Source organism: Myiozetetes cayanensis, unplaced genomic scaffold (assembly GCF_022539395.1).
Source record: "Myiozetetes cayanensis isolate MyiCay16 unplaced genomic scaffold, myiCay2020 scf2-11, whole genome shotgun sequence".
NCBI lineage: Eukaryota > Metazoa > Chordata > Aves > Passeriformes > Tyrannidae > Myiozetetes > Myiozetetes cayanensis.
In genome coordinates this window covers 1364383-1384413 of record NW_026087411.1, presented here as the reverse complement: position 1 = coordinate 1384413, position 20031 = coordinate 1364383, and the positions used below count along the sequence as shown (strand labels likewise).

General features: G+C 47.2%; 2 protein-coding genes across 4 annotated transcripts; one reads left to right on the top strand and one right to left on the bottom strand.

Annotated features, from left to right (window-relative positions):
* The first annotated feature begins 43 nt into the window (after positions 1-43).
* On the top strand, positions 44-11120 carry MTIF2 (mitochondrial translational initiation factor 2). 3 transcript variants are annotated; one of them, XM_050316990.1, is made up of 14 exons: positions 135-151; positions 3143-3374; positions 3861-3966; positions 4661-4832; positions 5272-5432; positions 5847-6023; positions 6146-6285; positions 6861-6985; positions 7710-7914; positions 8461-8713; positions 9294-9434; positions 10235-10399; positions 10604-10744; positions 10857-11120. In XM_050316990.1, the coding sequence occupies exons 2-14, from the start codon at positions 3150-3152 to the stop codon at positions 11024-11026; spliced, it is 2181 nt and encodes a 726-aa protein (XP_050172947.1). In that variant the 5' UTR covers positions 135-151; positions 3143-3149; the 3' UTR covers positions 11027-11120. The 3 variants fall into 3 exon arrangements, with proteins under 3 accessions (XP_050172948.1, XP_050172947.1, XP_050172946.1); XM_050316989.1 differs by lacking the exon at positions 135-151 and adding an exon at positions 1942-2111; XM_050316991.1 differs by lacking the exon at positions 3143-3374 and having other exon boundaries at positions 44-151.
* Positions 11121-11666: 546 nt separating this feature from the next.
* On the bottom strand, positions 11667-13417 carry RPS27A (ribosomal protein S27a). The gene is made up of 5 exons (XM_050317001.1): positions 13257-13417; positions 12847-12901; positions 12515-12600; positions 12118-12249; positions 11667-11845 (listed from the first exon to the last, which is right to left on the bottom strand). The coding sequence occupies exons 1-5, from the start codon at positions 13302-13304 to the stop codon at positions 11696-11698; spliced, it is 471 nt and encodes a 156-aa protein (XP_050172958.1). The 5' UTR covers positions 13305-13417; the 3' UTR covers positions 11667-11695.
* Positions 13418-20031: the final 6614 nt, after the last annotated feature.

Here is a 20031-nt window from a genome sequence, read left to right as displayed (position 1 = left end):
GCAGGAGCCCGCCCAGCAGCGGGGAGCGGGGGAATGCCACAAATCCGAGCTAACATCACTCAGGAACGACCCCCGGGTTCAGCCTCCTGCCACCTGCACGGGGCACAGAGCTCCCCATCGCACCCGCACCTCCCGTCCCGCACAGCTCAAGGTAGGTCGTGTCTCCTAAAACCACCTCCTGCTCCAGGAGTACACACTGCTCCGGCACACATCACTGTGAACTGTATTTAATGTCGGCTTCAAGCCAGATCTTTCAGATTAAATTAACCTCTTCATTTTTATCTACATGCCCTTAGTGTAATTTCAGGTTCTGGCTCGTTGCTCATATATTGTGCTGAAAAAGTTGCTGCTAAATAAGGAAGTTAAGAAAAACTGAAAGCTAAAAAAAAGAATCAAAGTAAGGTAAACTCCATAAGACACCTGAATTTTTTAAAAATTTTTTAAAGGCAACTAATAATAATCAGGAATTGCAACTAAGGGACAAAGCCAAGCGTTAACAGCCACAGAGTTCAGCAGAAAATATTTCTGCAACCCACCCCAAACCAACATCCCGACCTATGACATCAATAATTATTTGTTTTCAGTTTGCCCTTTAGAAAAACGGGCAATCTGTAATAAAGCTTTAAATGAAAACAGGATGACTCTGTGGTTAAGAGACATGTGGGTAAAATATGATCCCACGCTAATTCCCAGAGCCTTACAGAGGCGCACGGGAAGATTTCCAGGCGGTGTCCAACGGAAGATCAACTCAAAAAGCAGATTTGCTGTAAACTCTGATGGCTGTTTCGCACGCTAAATTTTATCTTTCCAATAAAACGTTCTTTTAGGTCAATCCCAGGCAGTCCCAGGACGTGTTGCCCTCAGCAGGGGCATGGTTGGCAGCTCCGTGCTGGCCTTGTGCAGGAATTGCTTTTAATGCCTTTGCACGACTTTGATATTTAAGCTTTTTTTTTTGTACTGTGGTTTGTTTTCAAGGTGATTTTACCTGTGGAGAAACACTCGAGGGCCCTGTGCAATTCAAGGTGTCAGTACCTGGTGCATTCGTCAACAGGTGCTGCCTTAAAAATTCAAAACACTCTTTTTTTCAGCATTTAGCATCATAAATGAGCAAACACTTGTAGTAGAGGTACTGAGGGCAGCAGAACACATAGGTGCTGCTCTGGAGGGTATAAAACTACCAGTGTGAACTACCCCAGGCCCCGCATTATGGGCAAAGCGTGTAAAATGCACAGCTCAAATGTATTAAGGGAATTTCTGGCCACGACACGCAGTTTCCAGTGTCTGGACAGGGATTGATTGCAGCGCTGTCCCGAGCGGACCTTTGGGATTATCTGCGGCTCTTACCGCACTCATTAACCAGGGAACATCGAGGATTTCTCATTTATAGACCTTCCTCTTGGATTTTTGTTTTCCCCGGCCCATTAAGAGGCGTTAATTTAAAGACACCAAATTAGACGGGGCTGAAAAATCAGCCGTGTCGAAAGCTTTAGACTGGCGATCTAAAAAACCTACTAGCTCCTGGCAGGAGGAAACCGAATTTTGTTTCTATCCGTGTGTGTATATATATGTATTTCTACTACTCATCTATACGTTTAAAAAGCAAATTCCGACACTGTGGGATGAGCACAGAAAGCCCGTGTGCCGGGAGGAGAATTCCCGCCCCCCTCAGGGCTCCCTGTCCCGTGTCCCGGGAGGAGAATTCCCCAATCCCTCAGGGCTCCCTGTCCCGTGTCCCGTGAGGAGAATTCCCGCTCCCTCAGGGCTCCCCGTCCCGTGTCCCGTGAGGAGAATTCCGGCCCCCTCAGGGCTCCCCGTCCCGTGTCCCGTGAGGGGAATTCCCGCCCCCGGCTGTTCGGGCGCGTGCGCGGTGCCCCCCGGCGCGTGCGCGGAGAGCGGCGGGCCGGCCGTGAGGGGGACGAGCCGGGTGAGGGCTGAGGGGCGTCCTCAGTGCCCGCTCTCCCCTCAGTGCCCCATCTCCCCTCAGTGCCCCATCTCCCCTCAGTCCCTCCCCTCCCTCCTTCCCTCGGCGGTGCTGTCAGGGCCGGGGTGGGCGAGCCGGGCGCTCGGAGAGGGGCGCTGGCACGGCGGGGAGGGCGGGCTGCGGCTGACAGGTATGGATTAGCCGGGCCGGTGGGCGGGAGGGGCTTTCCAGGGGCAGAGCCTGGCCGGGGCCTCGCCGATGTGGGCTGGGCCGGTGTTGGTTGGGTGTGTGGGCAGCGTCTTGTGGCAGCTCCGGGACTCCTCGGGTTTGCACGTTCAGCCCCTTTAATGGAGCAAAATAACCCCGAAGTAGCTGGTTGTGGTTGGTTGGTTTGTCGGCGGGTCACTTCCCGCAGGTGTGCGGGTGCAAGGGAGGTTTTGAAGGCCTCGCAGCCTTTCTGGGAGAAGCCCAGAGCATTCCCTGCCTCACCTTCCACCAGCCCAGGTTGCTCCAAGCCCCGTCCAAGCTGGCCTTGGGCACTTGCAGGGATGGCACAGCCACAGCTTCTCTGGGCAACCTGTGCCAGTGCAGAACTGGCAGCTCTGAGCAACAGGAGAAGTTCAGAGGAGGACATTGTTGTATGGGATGATTAGCGAAATGGCTCAAACCAAAGCTAAGATGGTTAAAACAAGATGTGGGATGATCTGACAGAAGAACCCTGGGAAGCCTAGTTGCTGAGCCAGGGTTTAGCCTCAGGGAATATCTCTGTGCACATGACAGCTCTGGTGTTACTGCAGTGCTGTGCTCTCGGAGTGGTGCTTCTCAGAGTGGTACTTCTCTCTTTAAATGCTCAGGGAAAGAGCATTTTGCAGGTGTGTTTCAGAGAGGTAGGTTGCACCTGTGTAATTCTGACAGGGTAGCACAGGGAGTGCAAATGTCCCTTTTCTTCTAGCAGATGTGAAAGAACCCAAAATGGAGGGTTTAGTAATTTATATCAGGGATCAGTGGAGAAACATCTGTAAGCTCTTAGCAGATCTGTGTGGAGAAAGAGGCAGTGCTGAAGGAAATGGAAAAACTGGAACAGTTGCTAAATGGTTCACTCTTTTAAGTGTTAAGAAGCCTGTTGGACACATAACATTTGTGCCTTGTGTTCCTGTGTGTTTTGTGCCGAGGGAGGGTGTGTTCCAGCTGCGAGTCTCAGTGTGCCCTTTGTGTTTGCAGTGAGGAGATGAACCGAGGGCTGGTGCTGAGGCTGGAGAGCCTGCTGCAGCTCCGTGGTGCCTGCAGGCAGCTCCGGGCCCTGTCCTGCAGGAGGCTTTGGGGGGCACCCTGGACGGCTGTGCAGGCCCCTGCACACCCCCTGCGCCCCGTCCTGCTGCGCCTGCAGCCCTGGCACAGACACAGAGCCATCGGGGCTGCCTCGGCACACTGCAGACATCTGGCCACAAAGGAGGTAACTCCCACAGCCCAGGAGGCGCTGCTTTGGTGTGGGAAGGGCAAGAGCTCAGCCTGAACTTTTACATTAAAGCTAAAGAGCTTTATTCGTGAATATAGAGAATATGTTATAAATTTATCAGACAAAATGTACTTAATGTGTGACTTTGTTGTGATTCCCTCTGGAATAGTGACTTAGACCAGTAGCATTGTGAATTTTGCAGAGAAATTATTAAAAAACAAACCTTAAAATTATTTTGTTGCCTTTTTTGCCCTTAATCTGAAAAATAAGAAATGAAAAAAGAGTGTGCTGTGTGCTATACATTTTAAATGTCCGTTATGATGTGTAAAGCCATTCATTTATTTAAATTCATTGGTGTTGTAGTGAAAAAAAGGATGTGTTTGCTTCCTATGGCTTGAGACCGCTGTCTCTTTAATATTGTTTTTGTCATTCCCCGGTTTATGGCAGCTCTGTGTTCCTATGTACGTGTCTAATTCCATGTAGGAGAGAAAAAAGCAGAAAAAGAAGATCCCGCTGACGAGAGGTGAAGTGGAGATAAGGCAGAAGATGACTATTGAGGAACTGGCACGAGCCATGGGCAAAGACATAGGTGAGAGGCTGCTCTGGTCTGGAGCAGCACGAGCTGTCCCACCTCTTGCAGGAGTGGGAAAGGCCAAGGTGTCCTCAGTGGGGTTGGTTACTGGTTGTTGATCCCTCCCTTGGCCAGGGAGGTTGTTCCATCCCAAGGGAGCTGTTGGTAGACTTTTTCTGCCAGATTTTCCACTCATCAGTGAGAAGCAGAAGAGTCTGTCATGTCTTGATATACCTTTCTGAGGTAGATTTGTGACGGTCCCTAGGTCAGCATGTAACAAATTCTCACCACTGCAATGGGTTCTGTGTTTCTGCCACCAAAGAAAGCAGCAAAGGCTCTGAATCACCAAATTTCCTTCCTCCTTGAATCACTCCTTTGCTGTTTGGTTTAGATGAGTTTCTGTTGCTTTCTTTTTGTGGGGTTAAACGTTAAAATAAGGTGTGAAAATCTGAGGGAAAAATAAGATTCTAGTATTTGATAAGGCACTCAGGTTCTGGAAATCCTTCAGCATCAAGTTCTTCTCTGCAAGTGTGTGGTGTAACAGGAACTTTTAGATAAATCTGGCTAAAGGAAAAGTGCTTTGTGAATGAAACTTAATAGCACAACATAAACCACTAATGACAAAACCTTACACTGTCTGGATTGGGTTTGGGTTTTTTGTCCCACATGTTTTTGTGGATGTCCTTGTTAAATGCCTTTACCTGCCCCACAGACCATATTTACGAGGCCCTGCTGTACACAGACATTGACCTGGATTCGCTAGAACCAGATTCCATCTTGTATGAAGACCACATCAAGATGATTGTTCAGAAGTCTGGAATGAAGTATAAATCGGCAAAACTGAAAGAGGAAAAGGAAAGGAAAAACACAGATGCTGTGAAAAGGCAAGTTGGAAACTGTTCTTTTTGGCTCTTTATTTCTTCCTGCAGGTGTTTGTCCTGTCCTGTCTTTCTTTGTTGTGACGGTATGTTGAGAATACCTGATACACTCACAATATGATAATATTTAAAAGGTGAAGGTTACTGTTTTGGTTTAGTTAGCCATAAAACTGCTACTTGGATTTGGCTTGTTTTAGGTGGGCTTTTTCTGTGCCATTTTCTGAAGAAAAGCCAATTCTTTGATACCCTGGATTGCTGCATTAATTCAGTGTATTAATTCAGTAGCCCCGAGCACTAGGAGGGCTGCCTGTGGTGCAGCTGGGGTTTGTGAGGAGGGGGAACCACAAAACCGGGGTTCGCTGTGCTCTGGCCAGTGGCTCTTCTTTAGCCACGTGGGGCATGCCTGTCACTCAGAATTTTGGGGGGATCTGTGCTGTCCTTGCAGGCCTCCTGCAGACCCAGCAGTGCTGACCCCTCGGCCCCCCGTTGTGACCATCCTGGGCCACGTGGATCACGGCAAAACAACCTTGCTGGACAGCCTGCGGAAAAGCCAGGTGGCCTCGATGGAAGCAGGAGGCATCACACAGCACATTGGGGCTTTCCTTGGTAAGGTCCAGCTGTGCATGGTCACGGATGACACAGCTCACTTTGGCTGACTTGCTGCCGGTTCACTGGGGGAGAAGGTGATCACAAAACAGTTTATATGTAAGCAGTGAGGAAGGGAACTGCAACATGATATGTCTGTTGCTGATAACTGTCATAGTTACTTGGATGGAGCTTGGAAGTGAATTGTCTGCACACTTGAAATTAGACTATTTTTGGATTAAGGAAGATCTCAGGGTGCTTTTTCTCTCCTGAGGGTTTAGCAGCACCTTCCACCTTCAGGCCAAGTTATCTGTCTGCCTAAAATCTGTTGTTGGTGTTAAAGTAGTTCTCCAAGGAGTGATGCTTGCTTACATCACATAAAGCTGGGTGGGTGAAGTGCTGATTTTCAGCTGTTCCATGTCCTTTTGTTCACAGTGCACCTGCCTTCTGGGGAAAAGATAACTTTCCTGGACACTCCTGGGCACGCAGCCTTCTCAGCCATGCGGGCGCGAGGCACCAACGTCACCGACATCGTCATCCTGGTGGTCGCAGCCGAGGATGGGGTGATGGAGCAAACCGTAGAGTCCATCCAGCACGCTAAAAACGCAGGAGGTACCTCTTCATTTCCACCCTGGAGGGATTTCTTCTAGCTGGCCATTACCTTTTCCAGGAGCTCTGCTGGTAACATCAGGTTCTGGTTGGGTTGGTGCTGAGTTTGCTCCTTCTCTTTTTAGTTCCTCTTATCCTCGCCATCAACAAATGTGACAAACCCGAAGCTGATCCCGAAAGAGTAAAGAAGGAGTTGCTGGCCCATGATGTGGTCTGTGAGGAGTTTGGAGGTGATGTTCAAGCTGTAAATATTTCTGCACTGAAGGTAAAGTTGTGGTGGGAAAAAAAGGGTGGTGTTTGTGGGTGTCTGATTTGTGCACAGAGATATGTGGGTGTCTGATATGTGCAGCTGCAAAATAAGTTGTTTCTCTTCGTGGCAAGGTGTCAAACACCAGGAGCTCAGTGCTGCTGGCTCTCACCAGAATTATTTGAAACACACTGAAATGTATTTTGAGGCTCAGGCTTTTAGGGAGCAATAATATCTCACCTTCCTTCTGTAAGTTCAGTGGATGTTTTTCAGGTTAATGCTAATTGCTGTTTGCTCATTGTATGAAATCAGTGCAAAAGCAAAGTTGGTGACAGTGCTGTGCATGAAGGGAAGAATTCAAACCAGGGTAAATAAAGATATTCCTAACACAGGCCTAGTCACAGGAGCACAGTTTCATAGTGGTCTTAAAAGATGTAATTAGAACAAAAGGGGTGGGGGCAAAACCCCAGCCCAACAGAAATGTCATCAAGTTTTCAGTGGGGGAATTTGGCACCGAGATTTCAACTTCTGATCTCACTTTACCTGGGCCCTTCCTTTATTGTGTGTGTTTTTGTGTGTGGGGTTTGATGCAGGGTGAAAACCTGATGGTTTTGGCCGAAGCCACTGTTGCTCTGGCAGAGATGTTGGAGCTGAAGGCGGATGCCACGGGGCTGGTCGAGGGGACCGTCATCGAGTCTCGCAAAGACAGAGGCAAAGGGTGAGTCACCTGCAGCTCCACAGCTTCAGAGGAGCAATCTGTGACAGCACAGGGATGCTGCTCAGGGGGTTTGCACCTCCCTAAATAGAGCTGTCACAGATTCTTTGCTGTGTTTCTAATTAAAGCCTCGAAATGTTATTCTGCAGCACAAGGGCCAGAAAAAGAAGGTTTTAAACTGATGGGGACAAATTCATCCTATCACTGAGATGAAGTCCTGTGAGCCCAGGAGTTAGTTTAAAATGCCAGAACAGATGTGTTTTTTAAAGGTCATTAAAACAGCAGGAATGATGAAGTTAACAGTCACAATGTATACACAGTTCTTGGCACGCTGTGTGTGACGTGACGTTCTGCTCTTAAATATCTCAGACCTTTAGCAGGTTCTGTGTGAACAAAGCGTGTTCTGCCCTCTTTAAAAACTAACTGAATTCTAGAAAGTTGTTGGGATTGGTCGTTTGGGGTTTTCTGGGGCGTTCACATAGTGGGTAAAATCAGTCTGTTGCTGAGCTCACAAATGCCAAGTTTTGGAGTGCTCTGCAGAAATTCAGAGTACAGTGCAGTTCTTGGGGGCTTTGCATGTCACTTGAAAATTTTATCAGCAGGAACATTGTGCCTGTGATGGAGCACAGGCCCATCCTGGTTGGTGTTTTGCCTGCACTAACCATGGAGACGGGGAGAAGTGTCACTTTTCTTCTGTTTGTCATTTTTCTCCTCTGCTCTTCCCCAGTCCCCTTACCACAGCCATCATCCAGAGAGGAACTCTGAGGAAGGGCTGTGTTCTGGTTGCAGGCAAGACCTGGGCCAAGGTGCGCTTCATGTTCGATGAGAACGGCCAGGCTGTGGATGCAGCCCCCCCAGGCATCCCAGTGGAAATCATGGGCTGGAAGGACGTCCCCTCGGCAGGAGACGAGATCCTGGAAGTGGAATCCGAGGTATGGAAAGAACTGTCGGATGGAAAACTCACGGTGCAGGGAAGGAGCTGGGCAACAGAGTGAGGGAGAGCTTTCACTCTGAATAATCTGGATGATCCCAGGGAAGATGAGAATGGGGATCAATGAGCTCTGTAAGAGCAATGAGGGGTTTGCTTATTGCCTCTTTCTTTTCCACCTTTCCCCCTTTCCACCTTTCACTATCCTCATCTCCACAGTGTTTCAATTTTAGAGTGAGAAAATTAGTTCCTGACAAAAGAATATGCATAAAATACGGCTTGAAATGGGTGCTGGGAGAGCTGGATAAACACCATGTGGAAGAATGAAGGATAATTCTCTTCTGCAATGCAGAAGCACCACAAAAACGTGTTGTAGCTCAGGGAGGAAGCTCTCGTGCTCAGTCTCTGCCATCTGTGCAGCCAGATCTGTGATGAAATGTGGGAGAAATGAAATGTGGCCTGTAGAGAAGATGCCAGAGGATGGAACTGCATTATTGTGGAGTTTCCTGCTGCAGTGTTCTAAAGGTGATGTTTCTGTCTCCCTGCCCAGCAAAGGGCACACGAAGTGATAGATTGGAGGACCTACGTGGAAGAACAGGAGAAGCTGAAGAAGGACATGGAAGTTATTGAAGCAAAGCAGAAGGAGCACAGGATGGAGTACAAGCAGCAGCAACAGAAGCTGGCCCATCTGACCTGGAGGCAGAGGAAGGCCGTGCTGTACAAGGCCAACAAGCACCTGCTGTTCCAGAGGCCCAAGGACAGAAGGGAGCTGGCCGAGGACACGCTGTCGGTCATCGTTAAAGGTGCTGTCCCCTCCCTGCGCCCTGGCCTCTGTGCTCTCCCTGCTGTCACACAGCTCTGAGCTGAACTTTGATCAGGGCCAGAGCCACAGGAAAACTTGTAAGCCCAACCCTCTCACCCAGGAATTCAGGAGTAAACCCCATCCATACAACCCCCTATGCAAATATATATAGACATAGATAAACCTCTGTACATCTCAATTATCAACCACTTCCCCCAGCTATAATCATGGTGCATCAGCAAAATGGAGAACAGCTGTGTATTCAAGGGGGACAGGAGGACCTTGGTCTGACCTCACATTGGGTGATACACAAGCGGTGGCATCAGTAGGTGAAAAACTATGCAAACTAGACCCAAAAAAATGACAGCAGACGTGGAGCCTCTGGTCCTGTTGTATTTATCCAGTTAATTTTTGGAATGAACAGACTTGTTAGATGGATTTTAACATATCACTGAAAATGTAGTAAGAGTGATAGATGTCAAAAGACTTTCTGTTGCACAGCGTGGAGTTATCACATGCTTAGTTATAATTCCATGCTCCTTTATATCCCAAGTCAGCAGTGCTTCCATTTACCCCTGCAGGCGACGTGGATGGATCTGTTGAAGCTATTCTGAACATTCTGGACAGCTATGACTGTGAGGATGAATGCAAACTGGATATTGTCCACTTTGGGATGGGAGATATCAGCGAAAACGATCTGAGTCTCGCTGAAGCCTTTAATGGTGCGTGTTTAAAGTTCAGTTTGCAATTCTGAAATGATTCAGTTACTGACATGGGTAGGCCTCAGGGGGGTTTGTTTCCTCAGTAATAATTAGCAGCATCAATAAGGTAAATTTATGTGTATCTTAAAAATGGTTCCTTGCACATCAAAGTAGTGCAGGCTGGAAATCTCACGGAAGTGGGAGGACTCTGGAAAAGCTGCTGCCAGTAGTTGAACTGTTAAGATTAAACTGTGACTACTCACTCAGGTTGCTTTATGATGCTCAAATGGGCAGAGCTTGAAAAGTAAGTTAGCAAATTATTTCCTTTTGCTCAGGGAGGCAACTGGATCTGACTCAGTAGTTTTTCCTGTTTGTACCCTGTAATTCCCACCTGCTGCAGAGGGCAGGTCACTGGGCCTGCCATAGCCCACACGTGGATGAGAGTGATTTAGAATTCACTTCCAGCTTACTTTGGACAACCAGGCTGTTTTTCCAGCCCTAAAATGGCAGGTCTGAGTCATTTCTGTGAGCTGTGTGTGTTGTTTTCTGCCTTGATCCCCCCAGTTGTCACCAGGGACCTTTCTGTGAGGATGTTTTTGGGCCGTTTATTTTGATTTTGGTCTGTAGCAGTTGATGTGCCTTAGTGGCAGAAGCAGTAAAATGCTGTAAAATTAGTCAAATTCCTTCAAAGGGAAGCAGGAGTAAAACGCTTTTCTTGGTTTGCTGACCATTAGTTCTGCCCTGTGCCGCAGGATTTCACTTTTAGCTGTTTAAGGTGTGATCTCTCGCAGTCATCACTTGACATGTGTTTCCTTTATCAGGTGTTATATATGGATTCAGTGTCAAAGCCAACGACAGCATTAAAAAGCTGGCTGATAAAAAGGGAATAAAAATCAAACTGCACAACATCATCTACAAACTTATAGACGACTTGAAAGAGGAGCTCAATAGCAGACTGCCCCCAGCTGTGGTGGAGACGACAATAGGTGAGTTGGCATTGACTGACACATTTTTGCCTCGCAGTGTGGCCTCTAGTTTATTCTCCAGTGAGGTGTTCCTGTTGTATCAAATATTCCTTTTATACCCCTAACTGCTTTTGTGTTGTTACAAAGTTTGGCAAGTGGAAAAATGCAGCCTGCTCATACCTAGTGCCAGTTTGTTAATCCCATGCACAACTTTTTTCCTTTCAGGGGAAGCTTCTGTTCTGGACACCTTCTCTGTAACAGTAGGGAAAAACAAGATTCCCGTGGCTGGATGCAGAGTGCAGAAGGGGCTGCTGGACAGGAAAATGAAGTTCAAGTTGATCCGCAGGGGGGATGTTATTTGGAAAGGTAAGTGGAATTGCCACCACCATGACAACATGGAATCTGCAGGAAGGGCAAACCAAACCACTCGTGTGCTCTGCTGCTGGTGGGCTCCCTCTGATGCCTTCTCTCTTTGTAGGATCCTTATCATCGCTGAAGCATCATAAAGATGATGCCCAGGTAATAAAAGCGGGAATGGATTGTGGCTTGAGTTTGGACAGGAATTTGGAATTCCACGTTGGGGATGATATTATTTGTTATGAAGAGACAGAAGTTCAACAGACAACTTCCTGGGACCCGGGATTTTAAAGGACCTTTGAATACACAAACACGGAGGGATGTGTATTATACTCCTGGCTGGCCTTTAACTGGTAACATTAAATGAACTTTCAGAGGTGCACAATAGCTGCTTTAGATCTGTTCTTTACATCAGAGCATTTCAGGTATATTTTGTATCTGAAATTCTCTGCTTTTCTATCATGTCAAGCAACCACCTTATGCCACTGGAATATGGGATAAACTACAGGAGTAACTACAAGCACTTCAGGTGTGTAAAACCATCGTGGTATAAATATTTATAATGACTGTCTTTGGATCCAAAATAGCTCAGGCATCTTCTTTCCCCTCCCTTGCTGGTGCTGTACAGTATTTCAGCTCCCCCTTTCACTGACCCACTTGTAGACATGACTTGACCTCCCGAGCTCCTGTTTTTGCAGATCAGAACTATTGTCCTGTCTCATGTTAAGAGACCACTTCTAAGGTTAGCTGGAGTGTTGTTTTCCCCTCCCTCTGCAACTGGTACCCCTTACTATTTAAAACAAGCTGCTGCTTCAGTTTTAGAGCCAGAGTATCTCATCCCAGCTGGCAGCATCCAAAGCTTCACCAATTTTTTTTCTCTTTGCAAGCAGAGAAGAAACACAGCACCACAGAAAAAGACCCTTACACCGTAGGAAGTTGACTCTTTATTGGGTGGCACATTTACTTGTCCTCTGGCTTGTTGAAGCAGTAGGTCAGGCAGCACTTGCCGCAGTAGTGCCTGTCGAAGTGACTGGCCATGAAGACTCCAGCCCCACACTCCTCCGAAGGGCACTCCCGGCGCAGCCGGCTGATCTTGCCATTCTCGTCCACCTGGGAAGGCCAAGCAGGGGAAAATCTCTTAGGCACTCACAGAAGCAATGAGAATTGTGGTTATTTTTCCTTGGCAGAGCAGTTTTTGTGATAGCTGATGCATCACACTTCTTGAGGCCAAGCTCAGGAGTGCCCAACTGCAGCAGTGGGTTTCCCTTTCGTTAAGCAGATGGGATATTTGCAAATAGAAGGGCTTTGAATATTAAATAGGCCGGGCTCTGTGCAGACCAGCTACGAGCTGAGTTTTCATCAAGTTTCATATTTCTACCTACCTTGTAGTACTTGAGCACTGCAAGCTTAACCTTCTTTCTCTTATGCTTGTTCTTCTTGGGGGTGGTGTAAGACTTCTTCTTTCTTTTCTTGGCACCACCCCGAAGTCTCAGCACAAGGTGAAGGGTTGATTCCTGTTAGGAAGGCACGTGAAACAGGCTCAGAATCAGCATTTAAGCAGCCTTGTTCCTTTTATCCTGAGAAAGCAGGCCTCAAGTGCCTGGCACTCAGGAAAGCTCTAAAAGGATTATTTGCTATGAAGGTGACATCCCAAGCCCCCAGCATCAAAACTACCACCAAACCCTAAATCCACTGATTTGGCTGAAGATATTTGAAACATTTTTGAGGCTGAGCAGCAAAGGTGACTCAGCCCTGCTAGCTCCTGCCTCTCCTACTCACTTTCTGAATGTTGTAGTCGGACAGTGTGCGTCCATCTTCCAGCTGCTTCCCAGCAAAGATCAGCCGCTGCTGATCCGGAGGGATGCCTAAGGGGGATACAAACCAGGAATAAATGAGGAATGAGAACTGTTAATATGCTGCAATAAAATAGAGATTGCTACAGACAATTAGATCTGTGCCACACATCCATCCACAAGACTGCTATATATCAATATAATATATAAAAAATATAGTATATGGATTGATATCGCAGTATAGATAGTACATATAATATTTATTTTTCATTTACTTTTATCAATATAGAATAATGAATAAGTGCCTCTTGAACGTACCCTCCTTATCCTGGATCTTCGCTTTCACATTTTCTATAGTATCAGAAGGCTCAACCTATTTAATTAGAACAGAAGAGTCAAAACGCGCTTCGCCTTTTAATGATCCCAGGAAAGCCGAGGAACCACGCGGAGCTCTCGGCACACCCCCGGTGCTGTCGCGGCCCTTTCGGCCCTCACGGCGTGGCCAGAACCGCGCCGGCCAGCGCAGAGCCGGCGTTTCCCGCACATCATCCCGCTGCTGCCCCGCACATCATCCCGCTGCTCCCCCGCACATCATCCCGCTGCTTCCCCGCACATCATCCCGCTGCTGCCCCGCACATCCCGCCGATTCCCCGCGCATCCCCGCATCTCCCGGCGCATCCCGCAGCACCGGCGGGCAGCGGCGGCCCGGCGAGGCGCTTTGTGCTCACCTCGAGGGTGATGGTTTTGCCGGTGAGGGTTTTGACGAAGATCTGCATGGTGCGGGGCCGGGGCGCGGAGTGCCCGCGCTGCTGGCGGAATGGCGGCCGCGGCACAGAGAGGGCCGTGCCCGCGCGCACGGGGTTTCCCGGCGAGCCGCGGGCGGGGCTGCAGGGGCGCCGGGACTACAACTCCCGGCATGCCCTGCCGGCAGAGCCGCGCCCGCCAGCGCTGGGAGCTGTAGTCCGGCTGAGGGACCCACAGTGCACCGCGCGCCGCCGTGAGGGGAAGAGGCGGGAGCACCGTGAGGGGAGGAGGAGCCGCCATGACGCGACGAGGCGGGACTGTCGTGACGGTAAGAGGAGGGGCCGCCATGAGGGGAGGAGGCGGGACTGGCGTGAGGGGGATGGCAAAGCTACCACGAGGGAACGCGGCGGGGCGGTCGTGAGGGGAGGAGGAGGAGCCACCATGAGGGGATGAAGCGGGGGCCGCCGTGAGGGGAGAAGGAGGAGCCGCCATGAGGGGACGAAGCGGGAGGATGTCGTGAGGGGAGGAGGAAAAGCTGCCATGAGGGACGAGGCGGGACTGTCGTTTGGGGAGGAGGAAAAGCTGCCATGAGGGAGGAGGCGGGACTGTTGTACGGGGAGGAGGAGGCTCTGCCGTGAGGGGACGAGGCGGGCCCGCCGTGAGGCGATGGGGCGGCCGCCGTGAGGGAGCCACCGTGAGGGGCCCGCCGTGAGGCGATGGGGGCACCTGCCGTGAGGCGATGGGGCGGCCGCCGTGAGGCGATGGGGGCGGCCGCCGTGAGGCGATGGGGCAGCCGCCGTGAGGGAGCCGCCGTGAGGGCGGGTCCCGCGTCCCCTCACAGTGGCTGAGGCGGCACCGCTCTTCCCTGCCGTGAGGGAAGGGACTTGTAGCCGTCGGTGCCGGTTCCGCAGCGCAGTGCGGTGTCTGTCGGTGGGATTGTTTCTGGGACGGTTGGGTTTTTTTCATTCAAAAACATACGAATTTGTTCATTAACTCATCTCCTGGAGCCTTCTGGGTAGCTGCTACACAGAAACAACTCTCTCCTGTTTCTGGCCATTGATTAATTAAACTAGTTCTTCCCAAATCATGGATGTTCTATTTGCTGTGTTCTCACTTCAAAAACTGTGTGTTTTAAAGACCCTCAGCCCCATCCTCTATTCTTTCCCAAGCCCTGAGGCTTTACCTTTTCTTCAAAGGAAATCCCTTCAAACAAAACACAACCAAAAATGCTTTCATGGAGTTTATTCTTTTATTAAATTCTAAATTCAATACAAGCATAGCCCAAACAAGCAATATCAATCCTTCTGAAGGATGTATCTTGGTTGCTATCAGCCTTTCTCACAGCATTGCAGACTTCAGTTTTGCTTAAGACTCTCTTCTCTTATGCTGTACTTAAAAACTATGCAAATTTAAGATTTCCACAGCCTTCCTTGGCTTAACAAACTGTAATTACTAGAATAATAATTTCTTTCATTTTATTGTGGATGTCAGTGCCACAGTTTCAAACGCAATTACGCTAAAAACATGCTTAAACTCTAAGCCCTATACCTTCCCTTGACCTCTTTTTCTCGTTATAGGGGATAGGATACTATCATATTTGAGTTTTTAGAAGTGTGTCTTTTCTGTATTTTTGGTTTGGAGAAGATATTAAAGTTTCAGAGATGCTTTGTCATAATCTGGTGTAGATTTGTTTGAACTGGTGAACATCCCCCTAGAACAATCTGGTACTAAATTGATGTAATGGGTGCCTCTCTGCTGGAAGATTTCTGTGGAGAGCAACAGCGTTCTTCAACTCTAGCCCATATTTCAGTTCTAAACTGAGATTATGTGTTTTAAACCACCTTGTGTGGTGATGCTAGAATGAAATCATCATTGTTCTCACAGTTACATCATCCTGCTGAAACAGTGTTTCTCAAGCCGTGCTTTATGACCACCTTGGCAAGCACAAAGTGTTACTAAATACAATGTGGGGAGACAATGCTTTAGTTCCTCTGGGGTGGAAGAGGAAAAAGCAGCTTCTGGTTTCAAGTGTTACATATTTTTATCTCAACCCGTGGGTTTTCTTATTCTCTCCCTCATCGCCCCGTGGGGGTGGTGAGTGGCTGTGTGGGGTTAAACCACAGCACCAAGTTACAGAGCACATCAGTAAAGCTGAATTGTTTTTGATACCTCATCTTCTGCAGGTCAACCTGTTCTTTCAGGGGTGTTCTACAATATATTTATTTCAGGTTTACTAGTGATATTTGTGGCCACATTTGTACAAAAAGCATTTGAAGTGAATAAAAATATGCCAATTTTTTTTCATGTTGTTGTATCTCCTGGCCATATTTCAGGTAATTTGAAGGCAGGATTTTCAGGTTACCGTCTCTTCTAGTGTTTCTTGATTTTCTCAGTCTATCAGATTTCTACTTACAGGAAAAAAACATATTCTTCATATATATATATTTTCAAGTAAAAGGTTAGATTTTAGTGTCACCACTTGCTCTCCCACAGTGTTCTAGGAAATTGGTCACAATCATTGTGGCTTTTTATGGTGAGGAAAGGGAGCAGTAAATACACAAATGTATAATAATCTTGGTGTTTGATTTTTCATAAGATTACTTCTTTTTGGTGAATAGTGTTCTAACACTGCATTAATTCACTGTCTCAGTCAACAGTGGATTAGAAAGCCACAGTTTTTATTTCTGGGAGCTACAGCCCTGTCTTTTATCTCAACCCATCACAAAAAGGATAGGTTTGGGCTGTTGGAGGAAATGAGCAAAGAAAGTAAACACAGCAAAATAATAACAAACTGTCAAAGATGAAATTTTAACCCACACTGCAGCCTATAAATGCGTTTGGGTTCAGTGCCCCTAGTGAACAATGTGATGTGAATAAAAGCCTTCCCTTCCCAGTGAGCTGCACTGTGCCTTCTCTGCTGTTGCAGAGCTGCCCCAGGGAGGTCTCTGGCTCAGGTCTGAGGGACAGCTCTCCCTGCCCTCACACTCAGCTTCCTCTGTGCTGCTGCAGGAGCGTTCCCCGGCAGAACTGCAGAGCCCCATAGGCTGCTTCTCGGGCAACCTGCAACCTCAGCGCTTACTGCTCAGCCCCAGCAAAATAAACAAAGCCCTGCTTGGTTGCAGAAAGGCCCTTTTTGCACTGCCAGACCCAAGGGCAGCAGCTCCTCAGGCAGCAGGAGCCCAGCCAAGGGCAGGCAGCTGCAGCAAAACACATGGGCAGCAGTGCCAGGTCCAGAACTGCTCTGCAGCCAGACTAACACAGCACCTGCCTGCACTTAGCTAAGGAAACTGCTCGAATTTACAGATAATATTTCTGAAGATTAGGGCTTCTGCATCCACAGGTGGTGATTTGCATCTACTGTGCTTTTTGTGTCCTGCTCCGGTAAACTGCCCTTAACTTCAGTGCCTGCAACTCCCCAGTCATTCTGTTGCTCTTGTGGGTTTCAGAAGTGATTTTGAATGTAAACAGGGATTTTGGCCTTTAGGCTTTTTAAATTAAAATAAACACTACTTTTCTTACGTCTTTAATTTCATCACCTTTATTTTTTTAAACTCAGTCTTAGGATTTATAATTCACATAGAAGTCAGGGAGGGAGTTCTGCAGTATGCTTAATAAGAATAGTAAAAAGCTTCTTAGGGCAAATGCAAGATATTTAAATGTGGGTTTGTTTGGCTTCTTTCCTTGGCTGCATTGTTATTCTAAATGATACCACCAATACTTTGGAAGAGTGGAATACGACAGCAGTTGCTTGTGCAGAAAATAAGCATGAAAAGTAATCTCAGAAAATTGTATCGATTTTCTCCTCACGAGATGGAGTGTTTGAAAATTCACCTCTTGATAAAGACGCAAGGCTGATGGAAGGTTTTCTGGTAGTTGCTCTGCGTAACAGCAGAGGGAGCACTTACAGCAGGCAAGTGAAGAATCCTCAGCTCTGTATGAACTGTGCGAACGCTGAGAATCACAGACAGTGCTGAGAAGGATCTTACCACCAAATATCAGTTATTTTTACACTGAATGTGTCCACGTCAGATTGTGTGCGTGTTTGTATTTTGTTTAAAGTGAAGCGCCAGTGTAGAGGAAAGCTGTGGAATGGTGTGGAAATGGCAGGCATTTCCCTTTCTGCCCTCACCTTCAGTGCCTCGGGCGTGTCCTTAGTGTAGTGCTGGAGGGACAGGCTACACAAGGCCTGGTTTTCTGGGGGCTTTCCCTGCTAGGCCATCACTGCAGTCGTGGTACCAGTAAGGTTATCAAGATGATCTAACAAATCCTGCCAAAACACGACAGAGGTGGGTTTTGGTTACACGTGTGCACCTGCTCCTTGCATTGCTGTGGGAACTGTCTGGTTTGAGGAGCACATTATGCTGTAAGAGCCAGCATGAGAGCTTGGCCTAGAGGGATTGTCAGGAGAGGGATACTTGAGCCTCAGGGAAGGGAAGATGCCTGGCTGCAGTCACACACCAGCACACTCCCTGGGTGCCTGTTGGCAGAGCCTCCTTTTAGCTCTCAGCCCACAACCAGTATCAACAGGAAGAACACTGAATGTCATTGGCTGTTGTCACTGTGCTGTGTGTTCCCAGAGAGCAGATAGCTCTGTCATTAAGCTAGATGTAGCCACTGCTGTTTTATTTTGGTTTTAACACATTTTGGCACTTTTTAAAAGCTGCTGGGCCATATTTATTATATGGATAAATCTGCAGGATTAGGATTCACAAGAGAACGTCAGTTAAAAGAGAAGAATTTTAAATCTATGGATACTTTAAAGTATTGTGTGGATGAGGAACAAGGAAAGGTATCCATGTTCACTTTTCAACATGCAGAATAATATGTCCTATAAGTGTAACCCTTGTTAAATATATAAGTGTAGAGCTGTTTTCTGAAATAAATGAGTGTTAAATATTTTTTGTAGCTATGCCTGCCACACAGAGGTGTGTTTCCAAATGCTTCTGAATTATTACTGCTCTGAAGAGCTTGTAATCTATGCAGATGTTATTAAGGATACACTTGTTCTACTGAGCATGAGAACTGCTGCCTGGAGAGTGGTTCAAGTCTATCCAAGATTGGCCAGTTTAGTGGTGTCTGAAGGGTGTTCAGTGTTGCACTCTTGGGCCAGTAAGGAATGCAGGGAGCATGAACTGTTTGTTTTCCAGATTGGGATGGTTTTAGCTGCCCAGACTGTTATTACTGCCATGCCAGAACTAGAACATTTCTTATTGACACCTGATCTCCTCCTTGATTCAGGTTGGCAACATCTGAGTGACCACAGACTCCTGCACTTCCTGATTATGAAATGCAGAGCAGCTGAATCCCACAGGAGAGATCTTTCCAGAGTCTGGGAGCACCACACACGATGACTGCAGAGGTAAGTTACATCTCTCTTCCAAATTATATATTTTAATTTAGTTATGAAGTTCTAGAATTTTCCTTGTGACCAGTTTGCATTGTGAAGTTCAAACCTGAGATATAATTAAATCCCAGGCATAAGCAAGGGATCCTAAATGTGGCCAAATATACTTTATATGCCAGGAATGCAGAGAGCAGGTGGAAACTCTCACAAGTAGTAATGCAGCCTCATATGAAAAATGGACAGTGCATGCTAGATGAAAATGGTTTTATTGTTTGATATATTAATTGATACATTGCCTTGCCTACTGAAACTTCAGGTTCAATTTTCTCATTTCATTTTTCTGCTGGTGGATGTAATAATTCTATTGATGCTGTTTCTTATAAGTGTATTGAGTGACAGAAGATCATTTTCTGACTAGTTGTCACACTGATTATAAATGTTTGCCCTCAGATCCACCGTGTGTGTTGTAACTGAATTTACAGTGTAATGTACATCAGATTTTGATCAAAAGCATGGAAGCAATGAATGAAAAGGTCACTCACTGACATTCTGAGTGCACCAAAGCTGATATCATGCAAGAAAGCAGTGCAGATGTATGTGCCACCCTCCCCAGAGTGATTTCATGGCTCTTGTTTGGTGTTTGTAGCAGCTGAGAAAGGAAAGGCCTTGTTAAATTGAAGAAGATGGTGATGGGCTAAACCACAAGGTTTTCTTCTATTTCTTTCTAGCCATTTCCAGGGCGCAGCAGGGAATTCTAGAGGGATGCATGATTAGGTGGCAGGCCTGAGGCTTCTGTTGTTGGCCTGTTTGTTTGCTGGCAGTTTTGTATTCAGCATTCCTTAGAGGTGGTAGAAACTCATGCTGCATATGAAAAGCAATGCAAGTGCAGTGTCAGATGAGCACTCTGTAGAGCAAGCAGCTGTTTCTGGGGAGGACTGTGCTGGTGTTGCCTTGTGGGCCTCTTTTTCCTTCATAAGAATTTGGTGTCTGCTTATCCAAGACTCAGTTGCTAATCTGTAAATGCCTAAGCAAGTTTGGAGACACAGTTTTGTAAGGAATGGGTTTACTCCACTCCCCACTAAGAAATGTCATTAGGGCTTGAGGAAGTGATAATATTACTTTTATTGCAGTATCGTCTTTGTGAGATGGTTTTTATGTTACTCTGGCAAGTTTTATGGAGTGGGGATGGCCATAACTAAGCTTTTTGCATGCTTTGATCACAAAGGTCTTGTGTGACGTGAGAGTCAGGTTTGCTGAAGTTATCCACAGCCAAATACAATTTTGTGATACAGCTTTTACAAAATATGAATCACAGGTAGGAGTTTATCAGTATCAAAGAGTTTGTATTGCTAAACAGATAAATGGTCAATGTATTGATGAGAATTCATACTGATTGGAGTCTGTAAGTGATATTC

Excerpts from the sequence above, each read along its gene's own strand:
- MTIF2 (XM_050316990.1), top strand. The coding sequence starts at position 3,150 with ATGAACCGAGGGCTGGTGCTGAGGCTGGAGAGCCTGCTGCAGCTCCGT. Across the intron at positions 3,375-3,860 it reads GACATCTGGCCACAAAGGAG|GAGAGAAAAAAGCAGAAAAA; the intron begins GTAACTCCCACA and ends AATTCCATGTAG. Across the intron at positions 5,433-5,846 it reads GCACATTGGGGCTTTCCTTG|TGCACCTGCCTTCTGGGGAA; the intron begins GTAAGGTCCAGC and ends TTTTGTTCACAG.
- RPS27A (XM_050317001.1), bottom strand. The coding sequence starts at position 13,304 with ATGCAGATCTTCGTCAAAACCCTCACCGGCAAAACCATCACCCTCGAG. Across the intron at positions 12,601-12,846 it reads GAAGATCCAGGATAAGGAGG|GCATCCCTCCGGATCAGCAG; the intron begins GTACGTTCAAGA and ends TATCCCCCTTAG. Across the intron at positions 11,846-12,117 it reads CAGTGCTCAAGTACTACAAG|GTGGACGAGAATGGCAAGAT; the intron begins GTAGGTAGAAAT and ends TGGCCTTCCCAG.